This window comes from Protomyctophum parallelum (genome assembly GCF_964188405.1).
Source record: "Protomyctophum parallelum genome assembly, chromosome: 5".
Lineage (NCBI taxonomy): Eukaryota > Metazoa > Chordata > Actinopteri > Myctophiformes > Myctophidae > Protomyctophum > Protomyctophum parallelum.
Window position 1 is genome coordinate 1,173,107 of NC_139702.1, and position 11,895 is coordinate 1,185,001.

The window sequence follows — 11,895 nt, forward strand, 5'->3', positions numbered from 1 at the left end:
CTCTGTCAGTCCGCTGTTTGTTTACAAGTTATTGTTGTTCATTACAAACAACCCTCTGCTTACATTCTGCTGCCTGTCAACATGCCAGGTAGCTACAGTGCACACGCTGCAATGCATTATTACATTATTACGCACACTTTAACTTACTGGTATATAACGTTTCACTTTAGCTGACATGCTGTGTGTGTGTTTGACGGCCGTGTCAGTGCATTGTTTTGATCTGGTAACAGCTGTTATGTTAGCAATGCTATGTTGCCCCATGTTTGATGAATTGAACAATGTGGACCCTGTTGTAAACAAGTGTAATGCTTAATTGGGTCGTCCACTCACAGTTGACAGTCTTTGTATTGAGTTTGTGCTTAAAATGTACTGTAAATTCTACAAACTGTTAATAAATATTTCAATCAATCAATCAATCAATGTTTCCTTACAGTCTAGGTTTTTTGATTGATTGAAATATTTATTAACAGTTTGTAGAATTGACAGTAAATTCCAAGCACAAACTCAATACAAAGACTGTTAACTGTGTGTGGACGACCCAATTAAGCATTACACTTGTTTACAACAGGGTCCACATTGTTCAATTCATCAAAACATTTAGAGACATACAAATAGACACTTCTATGTAGCTAAAGAACAGAACAGGAATTCATCATAAAGGAAGCAAAAAGGGAAAAGATACTGTTTGCCAACACAGTGAGTGACAGTCCCTTATTTGGAAAGTAAAAGACGTGTCCCTTATTGCAGTGGTTCTCTAACTGTGGGTCGGGACCCCCCCCCCCCCCCCCCCCCCAGTGGGTCCCCAAATTCCGTTGGGGGGGGGGGGGGTCCCCCACTCCCCCAGATGATTAGCAAAAAAAAGGGGGGGGGGGGTCCTGAACCTTTAATTTGCTGATTGATTGAATAGCCTACTTTATTAACACTTTGGAAAAAAAGGTACAGTGGTAATGTGGTATGATTGAAATGGTGCTAAAAGGATTACAAAAATCCCAGATGTCTTATTTCCTTTGTCCGACAAAGTTTGTCGTATTCAACATTGGTTTCTTTGATGTATTAACAGTTTGTAGAATTTACAGTACATTTTAAGCACAAACTCAATACAAAGACTGTTAACTGTGCAAGTGGACGACCCGATTAAGCATTACACTTGTTTACAACAGGGTCCACATTGTTCAATTCATCAAAATTCACAGTGTAGGCCTAACTGCACTGTGCAGTATGTGTGCACATTTCTTAAGTGATAATACATTTAAGGATTTAACGCCATTTGAATGGCTCTAAAATTAGGAGGGGGGGGGGGGGACCATTAGGTTACTGCATGAAAAGTAACCAACAGAACAAACTATACTATTAAAATGGGTAAACTAATAGAAATAAAGAAAATCTTACTTTTCCCTTTTAGAAAGAGGCAAATATTGTAAAAAATAGCAGATCAAGCTGATTTTTCTTGTCCACCTTTTGGGATTACCGGTACTGTACATCATGGCAACCAGTCCCAGTTTTATTATTGGATGAGTTTAGTTTACTTTTTGTTATACATTGTATATATGCATGCATACAGTAATGCATAAGCCATTTAAGCTGCCGGTAACTAGGCTAAGTCTGAACTTAGGTGTGAGGTGGTGCAATAACTGGCTCCAGGTATAAAAAAATAAAGAAAAGAAAAATGAATGAAATTGGAATACGTTTTGAACACAAATCATCTTCTGGGAGGATCTGACACAAAGCATTTTCATATGCGAGTCTGCACTGCAACTCTCTCTCTCTCCACACACACACACACACACACACACACACACACACACACACACACACACACACACACACACACACACACACACACACACACACACACACACACACACACACACACACACACACACACACACACACACACACACACACACACACACACACACACACACACACACACTAACCCATTCTGACCTGAGATCAGATTCATACGAGGTTTCCGCCGGACACACACTGGTCTGATTGACCCATTCTGACCTGAGATCAGATTCATACGAGGTTTCCGCCGGACACACACTGGTCTGATTGACCCATTCTGACCTGAGATCAGATTCATACGAGGTTTCCGCCGGACACACACTGGGTCTGATTGACCCATTCTGACCTGAGATTTTTCAAAAATAGCAGACCTACAAGCTCGTATCGCGCCACTCGGTGGCGCGATACGAGCTTGTAGATCTGCTATTTTTAAATAGCTAAAGCATAACATGATGCTGACACCAAAACGGGTGCCCGGTCAGAATGGGTTAATACATTTGGGGGCGTCCTTGACATGAAAACAAACCACTGACCCCTTCGACCACCTTTAATGCCAGCAGAAGTTTGTGTGTGCCGTTCCAGAACCGGCGCCGGAGACGAGCCGCAGTCCGGAGGACGACCCCCGGGGGAAGACGAAGCCCCCCGGCAGCGCGGACGGGGGGGGCAGCAGCAGCATGGCGGCGGTGGGCTCGTCGGGGGGAGGGGGGGGAGGAGGAGGAGGAGGGGAGTCGGGGGAGGTGAACGTACGTAAGGCCGGAGGAGGAGGAGGAGGGGAGGCGGACCCCTTTGCTGACTACATGTGGATGGAGAATGAGGAGGAGTACAACAGACAGGTGGGGCCAGGGCTGGCAATTGTAAATTATTTATTTTATTATTGCAAGTTTTCCTCATACAAAAGTTAAAGGTATATTCAGTGATTTCACTTAATTCAAATATCACTTATTTTTTTGTTTTGTTGTGATAATCCTCTCTACTATAGAGTGTGCTGGCCATATAAGGAGTTCCTCCCTGTCCCCAGTTAACCCCTGGGGGTCAAAAAATCTTAGGTTTCGTTTTTGACTCTATCCTGATTGGACGAAAGGCTGGGTCCCACAGCCAAAAACGAAACCTAAGGTTTTTTGAGTGAAATCACTGAATATACCTTTAATTGATAAAAACATATACTATAACATACCACAAAACTGAACATAAATGAAAGAGAAATAGACAAAAACATATGACTGATGGTGGTACTGCACTCAGTGGGTAGCCCCTTCCGGGACCCTCGGTTACCTTTTCTGAATTTTGGACGGCGGTAACCTTAGGGTCCCTTCCAGGTTATTCCACTCTCCACAGGAATGATAGGACGCAGCTTTATCACTGTCTGACACCTGGTGGTCGCTTGAGTGTTGATGAGATGTTTCAAAGATGCATAACGTTGCAGTAGGAGACCACGGAGACGTGTACGAAGCGGCGTTAATCAGTGTTTTGCCGTTTTAAGTATTTTTCATCTTTTTGTGCAGTTTTGCTCTGCTGAGGTTCTCTGTCGTCTCTCTTCCTTGACTTCCTTGTTGACTTCCCAATGTGCCGCCTCCCACACCGCAATTGGATAGCTGCACGTTGTTAACTTGTTATTAAATAGACCCACGACATAACAGCATAAAGCCTAGCCCTGGAACATGACTGCCATGATGATTATCATGACAGTCATGCAGAAACCTTGCCCTGTTTTTTGCGCTCGCTGCATTTACAAGATTTCCGTATATATAAACATTCAGATTTCAAATATAAAGTACTCACAAAGTGTCCCACGGGTGTTAGTTAGTAGCAGCGCCAGCGATTAGAATCGCTGCGTCCCGCGTTCTTCAATAAAAAGCATTTTTGTCCGAGCTCTCCGGCTACTTTTTTCAAACGGGGTTCGTTTGGGAAATCCACAGTTGCACACCGGGAGCGCACTCGCCTATTAGTCTGTATTGGCAGGGCGGTCAGCGTGCCTATATCGAACACACCGAGTGCCACCCTCCTCCCGACCGATAGGGGCGCGTAGTTGAAAGCCAATGGCAAAATAACACCTCGGATAAAAATGCTTTTTATTAAACAACGCGGGATGCAGAAATTCTAATCGCTGGAGCTGCAACTAACTAACACCCGTGGGACAAATTGTAAGTACTTTATATTTGAAATCTGAATGTTTATATATATGGAAATCTTGTAAATGCAGCGAGCGCAAAAAACAGGGTGAAGTTTCTTCATGACTCTCGTATGAATACGAGAGTCATGAACCATGGCTACATAAAGCCAGTCTCGGTGCGGGACGTGGGAAGTGAGAAAGAGAATTTCAGAGAAGCCAAAACTTTGCACACGTGTCCGCGGTCTCCTACTTCTACTCTATGCATCTTTGAAACATCTCATCTTCACTCAAGCGACTGCGCGGGGCTCCGTGAACACAGTGGTAAAGCCACTGTCCTGTTCCTATCACTCCTATGGAGAGTGAACACAGTGGTAAAGCCACTGTCCTGTTCCTATCACTCCTATGGAGAGTGAACACAGTGGTAAAGCCACTGTCCTGTTCCTATCACTCCTATGGAGAGTGAACACAGTGGTAAAGCCACTGTCCTGTTCCTATCACTCCTATGGAGAGTGAACACAGTGGTAAAGCCACTGTCCTGTTCCTATCACTCCTATGGAGAGTGAACACAGTGGTAAAGCCACTGTCCTGTTCCTATCACTCCTATGGAGAGTGAACACAGTGGTAAAGCGACTGTCCTGTTCCTATCACTCCTATGGAGAGTGAACACAGTGGTAAAGCCACTGTCCTGTTCCTATCACTCCTATGGAGAGTGAACACAGTGGTAAAGCCACTGTCCTGTTCCTATCACTCCCATGGGGCTCCGTGAACACAGTGGTAAAGCCACTGTCCTGTTCCTATCACTCCTATGGAGAGTGAACACAGTGGTAAAGCCACTGTCCTGTTCCTATCACTCCTATGGAGAGTGAACACAGTGGTAAAGCCACTGTCCTGTTCCTATCACTCCTATGGAGAGTGAACACAGTGGTAAAGCCACTGTCCTGTTCCTATCACTCCTATGGAGAGTGAACAGTGGTAAAGCCACTGTCCTGTTCCTATCACTCCTATGGAGAGTGAACACAGTGGTAAAGCCACTGTCCTGTTCCTATCACTCCTATGGAGAGTGAACACAGTGGTAAAGCCACTGTCCTGTTCCTATCACTCCTATGGAGAGTGAACACAGTGGTAAAGCCACTGTCCTGTTCCTATCACTCCCATGGGGCTCCGTGAACACAGTGGTAAAGCCACTGTCCTGTTCCTATCACTCCTATGGAGAGTGAACACAGTGGTAAAGCCACTGTCCTGTTCCTATCACTCCTATGGAGAGTGAACACAGTGGTAAAGCCACTGTCCTGTTCCTATCACTCCTATGGAGAGTGGAATAACCAGGAAGGAACCCTAGCCTAGTTTACCGCCGTCCAACATTCAGAAAAGGTAACGAGTGTCCCAAAGGGGCGACTCAGTGGGCTACACCAATGATATCACAAGCAAGCACATCACAAAGAAATTTGACAGATAAAGACAAATGACACTAGGGGGCAGCACAACACCATTCATTCTACCAAGCCTTCTAAATCACTAGTTATTTTTTGTGCCAAAGAGTCTTATCCTTTTTTACATATGTATTTCAGAAAACTGTTGATGCTGATTCAGAAGGCATTTGTAGAATGGGCATCAGGTCCTAATTGGTTAACCCATTCTGACCGGGCACCCATTTTGGTGTCGGCATCATGTTATGCTTTAGCTATTTAAAAATAGCAGATCTACAAGCTCATATCGCGCCACCGAGTGGCGCGATACGAGCTTGTAGGTCTGCTATTTTTTGAAAAATCGAAGAACGACTGACATTTTTTAGAATCTGATCTCAGGTCAGAATGGGTTCATCAGACCAGTGTGTTGTCCAGTGGAAACCTCGTATGAATCTGATCTCAGGTCCTAACAGGTTAAAGCAATGTGACGTGTCTCTGGTCGCAGGTGGAAGAGGAGCTGCTGGAGCAGGACTTTTTGGAACGCTGCTTCCAGGAGATGCTGGAGGAGGAGGAACACGATTGGTTCATCCCGTCACGTGACTACAGACCGGGGGGGGCGGCGGGTCAGATACAGAACCATTTCAACGGCCTGTCGCTCGCTGACGGCGGCCCAGAGGACATCGCGGTGAGCTGGCTTTGGACGACCTACTCAACCCCAGATGATTAATAATAATAATAAAACTTTATTTGTATAGCACCTTTCATGACATGAAATGCAGCTCAAAGTGCTTTACAGAACAATGGAGAAGAACAATGGAGAATAAAAGAAAAGCAAGGCAACGACAAAAAACAGGCAGTAATGCAGTACAGTGAGGACACAAATAAAAGATCAATTAAAGGCAATGTTGTAGAAGTGGGTCTTGAGCTGAGCTTTAAACATGTCTACAGAGGCTGCCTGACGAAGGTACAGTGGGAGCTTGTTCCATGCCGTCGGCCCGTAGAAGCAAAAAGCTGCTTCCCCGTATTTTTTAGTTGCCATTTTTTTAGGCAAAGCGAGCAGGCCAGCAGTGGAAGACCTTAGGGGGCGGTTTGGGACATATTTAGGCAGGCAGTCATGTAGGTACAGTAGGAAGGTGCGAGACCATTGAGAGCTTTATAGACAAGTAAAATAATTTTAAAATCAATCCTAAAAACAACCGGAAGCCAGTGCAGTGATGCCAAAACTGGAGTAATATGTTCTCTCATCTTAGTTCTAGTTAAAACTCTGGCTGCTGCATTTTGGACAAGTTGTAATCTGTCAGTTGTTTTCTTAGGCAGTCCTGAGAAAAGTGCATTGCAGTAATCAAGCCGAGAAAAAACAAAGGTGTGGATTAGCGTTTTTGCAGCGTCCAAGGACACATAGGCTCTGATTCGTGCAATATTTCTAAGGTGAAAAAAGGCAATCTTGGTGACTATTAGCTTATATGAAACCAACATTTTATGTATTCGGCCACCGAGTGGCGCGATATGAGCTTGTAGGTCTGCTATTTTTGAAAAATCGAAGAACGACTGTGACATTTCTAGAATCTGATCTCAGCTCAGAATGGGTTAATCAGACCAGTGTGTGTCCCAGTGGAAACCTCGTATGAATCTGATCTCAGGTCAGAATGGGTTATTTGCTATGTTTGAATAGCCAAAGTATAAAACAACTCTCATTTCTCCCTTTGCAGCGCAAGAGCAACTTGAACCCGGAGGCCAGAGAGTTTGTCCCTGGAGTGAAGTACTAGGGTCAGGAACCACGCGGCGATGGCGGCCTCATCACAGACTTGTTGGCTTACAGATCTCTCCTCTCTTTCGCTCTGAACTTCTTACCTGCTCTGTTGGAGCTACAGAGTATCAACTCCTCCTCTCTCCGTTCAAAACTCCGGAAATCCTAATCTGAACTGTAATATGTGTGAATCTTATCTGAATGTGCATGAATGGACCAGCTCACTGGTTAGAATGTCTGCCCTTAGATTGAGAAGTCAGGGTTTGATCCCCTGGCCGGTTCATATACCAAAGACTATACAAATGAGACCCAATGCTTCCCTGCTCTAAGTTGGGACTGGTAAGTCCTTAATGTGTGACATCCTAGTACATCATGGCTGGGGGGGGGATGTACCTCGTGCTTCAGAAACAGGAGATTATGTCCCTGGCCCTATGGGTCAAATGACCTTGGGAACCAAGCCCAAAAGGTGTATGAATGGAACCAAATGAACCCTTTAGGGTTCCTTTTGGTTCCATCCGTACACTGCTATAGTTCCACTAGGCACGTAAGGTTCTTTTTGGGTCTGTTTGTACACTTTCAGTTTACACTGATGATTTGACTTTGTACTTTAGGGTCCCAGAGTTGTACTTTAGGGTCCCAGAGTTGTACTTTAGGGTCCCAGAGTTGTACTTTAGGGTCCCAGAGTTGTACATTGGAAACTGTTCAACTTTAAAACCAGGAGATGCTGAAATGATTGGATCCTCCCAGCGTTAAAGGGACACTTCACCCTTTTTGCAAAAAAATATATGTTAATGACGTTTAGAAGATTTCTTTCCTGGGGTCTTTTTGTATGTAATATGTGGTTTTAGATATTTTAGATTGTAGCAGTGAGCCCAGTGTCTCTGATGTCATGGACACTGGGATCACTTCCTTCCTGGACTACATGTTGTCTCAGTAAGACAGCCCTCCCCCTATCCACAAGGAGGAGTAGTGCACCAAATCATTATGGGAATTGTAGTCCAGGAAGTAAGTGAGCCCAGTGTCCATGACATCAGAGACGGCTCACTGCTAGAATCTAAAATATCTAAAACCACATATTATACACATAAAGACCCGCAGGAAAGTGTTCTAAATCTTCTCAACGTCATTAACATATATTTTTTTGCAAAAAGGGTGAAGTGTCCCTTTAAAATCAGCCTGGAACCTACCACTGTACCCAGAACTGTCTAGCCTATAGACTGGATTGGTAAGGATGGCAACATGATGTGAGATGAGGGGTGTTTATTGTATTATGTATAGCAATTAACTTGTTTCCAGGATACTTCTGGGGGTCATTTTCATGTATTAGTATACCTGGGCTTTTGTGTGCTCGCCGCACAGTTTTTAAGTTGCTTGATTCAATGTTAATATATTGTCAAATGTTAAAGAAAGGGAAACAGACCCCATTAGGTTATGGCCTTCAACAGGCGGTCAAATGGCTCAAAATAGGACACTGAAATAAAGGACACCACAAAACAATCTGGTTTAAGGGTATTGTATTCCCGTTCCCACATAATGAACATATACAACAATGATGATGATATTATTATTAATCAATGAATTGCCTCTATGCAAAGAACTTCTTCCTTCATAGGTGTTACCGATGATATAGTCAGGGTGCTTAATTGTGCATGTTGGCTCACTGAAAACACTGCTACGCCAGTGGGTCTCAAACCCCGTATGTCGGCTCTGTACCCAGAGTGTAGAAATGGTTCCATTTGTACAGTCCTTGAAATAAAAGGTTTGAGAACCACTGTACACTAAATGAACAGCCTTAATTAGTATCATTAAGGAAGGGGCCCCAGAAGTATAAGAGTTAGTATGTGTGCATGATGGAGCACATTCATACATTTGATAAGTTATAGAAAAACTGGAGGCAGAAGCAGATAATTATTTGTATTTATTTATTTATTTCTTAATGGCTACAATGATGTTTATCCCATTCTGACCTGAGATCAGATTCATACGAGGTTTCCGCCGGACACACACTGGTCTGATGAACCCATTCTGACCTGAGATCAGATTCTAACAATGTCAGTCGTTCTTCGATTTTTCAAAAATAGCAGACCTACAAGCTCGTAGCGCGTCACTCGGTGGCGCGCTATGAGCTTGTAGATCTGCTATTTTTCAATAGCTAAAGCATAACATGATGCTGACACCAAAATGGGTGCCCGTTCAGAATGGGTTAAAGAGTTATAACATATGATATATTGTTGAGTCGGGAGGAAGAAAACACCCAACTCCATTTTTGATCATTATTATTTTCATAAATCAATGCTATTGAACACCCTTTATGTCTGTTTTTCTTCATTTTCTGAAGAAAAAAATATATTTTTCATTTCCTGAACATTTTGGACGTTTGGTGGTTTCTCCCTGACAGCAGAGATATCTAACTATTGAATCAAGACGTTTAAAAACGGTTCTGGGGTGCAGACAAATGTTGTGAAAGTGAAATACCCCTTTAAAGGACAACTTTAGTTTTTTTCAACCAAGGTTCATGTTTTAGGTTGTTATTAGAGAAAGTAAAAGGTGAGTGTAAATTTTCTTTCATTTGCTGCTTTCTTTTGTTTTTGGGATTTTAGCAGTTTTTGACAGGGGGGCGGGGCATTCGAGCATGGGGCTAAATATGTATTTCTTTACAAAATATTATGGCGATTTATTTTTGTATTATTTACTATAGCCCTAATAAACCCCAAGAAATTACATCTGGCCACAAAAGATCACAGGATCTACTGAATGTGTCAAACTGACATATTGAGCCTATACACACAGTATAAGCCTTCCCCAGTAGGCTACCTTCACATTCAGTAGATCCCGTGATCTTCTGTGGCCAGATGTAATTTCTTGAGGTTTATTAGGACTATAGTAAATAATACAAAAATAAATGACCATAACATTTTGTAAAAATATACATATTTAGCCCCATGCTCGAATGCCCCCGCCCCCCTGTCAAAAATAGCTAAAATCCCTAAAACGAAAGAAAGCAGCAAATAAAAAAAAATTAACACTAATCTTTTACTTTCTCTAATAACAACCTAAAACATGAACCTTGGTTGAAAAAAACTAAAGTTGTCCTTTAAGCATGGCTTGTACCACTTTGTGGTGTGCCAGTGTTGCTAGATGCTGATGAGCTTGTAGATCTTCTATTTTCACCATCGTATGAAAGGGCAGTAAAGTCTTTACACACACATGGAGCATGATGATTAAAAAATATGAAAATGCATTATGTATTTTTTTTTCCTGCATCAAAACAATTTGTAAAACTATCTAGTTACGAAACAAAATTGTTTTATCATTGCGTTATATTCACAATGACACATTCTGTGGGGGGGATTTTATTTTATTTTTTACTTCATCGCAGGGAACCTTTAGTCCTTAAGGACCTTTGGTCTTACCTATCTTGATGGCGTACAAATGAGGGACGCATTTCATCATGTTTGCCCATCATCATGACACCCATTTTTCAACCTCCTCTTCATATCTAAATTGGTCCTTATCCTTTACTAATGCTCATTAAAAGATGGCACCATTTCTGTCTACTTACGGTGTGTCTCATTGGTGTGCTGTGGAGAGTTCAGAACCCTGCCTACCAAGACAATCAGGTTGAATCAGGTTTAAAGTTCAGAACCCTGCCTACCAAGACAATCAGGTTGAATCAGGTTTAAAGTTCAGAACCCTGCCTACCAAGACAATCAGGTTGAATCAGGTTTACGTTTGAGTTCGGGTTAGAGCACCGTTAACCCCATTTGTGGGTCACGGAACAATTTCTATAGGTTACGGCTCCAGTACAATATTTTTTTTCTTTTTAACCCATTCTGACCTGAGATCAGATTCATACGAGGTTTCCGCCGGACACACACTGGTCTGATGAACCCATTCTGACCTGAGATCAGATTCTAAAAATGTCAGTCGCTCTTCGATTTTTCAAAAATAGCAGACCTACAAGCTCGTATCGCGCCACTCGGTGGCGCGATATGAGCTTGTAGATCTGCTATTTGCTATTTGCTAAAGCATAACATGATGCTGACACCAAAATGGGTGCCCGGTCAGAAACAAGCAAACAAATCTAAGAAAATCCGCGAATAAAAAAATACGCTAATAAAAAAATGCCTATAGTTTGGGTATCAACCTGAAAAGTTATCTTGGTTTTGTATGAGAAATAAGTAAAATACTAATGAATGGTTTATTTTCAAACTGTTTCACTGTTACTGTTACCTAAAGTTGAGAATATTATGGATTTGGAATTGCTTTGAAGAGGATCCCTTTGCTTGACATGAATGTTCTGAGGTAGTCTGCTTCTAGTCCACTGTGAGATAACCTCACGTTACAAATTACACATTTACAATCATAGCACTTTTGCTTCGTCATTGCTTGCGTAATTGTGTGTGTTCCATTGTGGCAGATATGTTCAACCAGTCACCGGAGAAGTAAAGCATTTTATATTTTCAAAGTAGCCCTGAGTTTTATTTTGCCAGATGTGTATCTTTACACAGTGAGTCTTAACCGGCCACGCAGGTCTGACTAACGGATGTCTGACTTATGGGCATGATGTGGTCCTATTATAAATGGTAAATGGTGCATTTATATAGCGCCTTTATCCAAGGCGCTTTACAGAGATTGTGCATTACATTCACCCATTCATACACCGATGGCAGCGGAAACCATGCATAGAGCAGTGGTCCTTGAGGGGGTTCCAGGTGCATGTCTCCAGCCAAATCATGGAGTTGGTATAAGAAATAACACACACACAGTCACACACACACACACACACACACACACACACACACACACACACACTCGTTTCCTGCAGGACAATGGAGCTG

General features: G+C 42.7%; 1 protein-coding gene across 1 annotated transcript; it reads left to right on the top strand.

Annotated features, from left to right (window-relative positions):
* The first annotated feature begins 2,533 nt into the window (after nucleotides 1-2,533).
* Nucleotides 2,534-9,003, top strand: LOC310858620 (polyadenylate-binding protein-interacting protein 2B-like). The gene is made up of 3 exons (XM_083764809.1): nucleotides 2,534-2,624; nucleotides 5,813-5,992; nucleotides 7,017-9,003. Exons 1-3 carry the CDS (start codon nucleotides 2,589-2,591, stop codon nucleotides 7,071-7,073), a joined length of 273 nt encoding a protein of 90 aa, XP_083620935.1. The 5' UTR covers nucleotides 2,534-2,588; the 3' UTR covers nucleotides 7,074-9,003.
* Nucleotides 9,004-11,895: the final 2,892 nt, after the last annotated feature.

Excerpts from the sequence above, each read along its gene's own strand:
- LOC310858620 (XM_083764809.1), top strand. The coding sequence starts at position 2,589 with ATGTGGATGGAGAATGAGGAGGAGTACAACAGACAG. Across the intron at positions 2,625-5,812 it reads AGGAGGAGTACAACAGACAG|GTGGAAGAGGAGCTGCTGGA; the intron begins GTGGGGCCAGGG and ends CTCTGGTCGCAG. Across the intron at positions 5,993-7,016 it reads GCGGCCCAGAGGACATCGCG|CGCAAGAGCAACTTGAACCC; the intron begins GTGAGCTGGCTT and ends CTCCCTTTGCAG.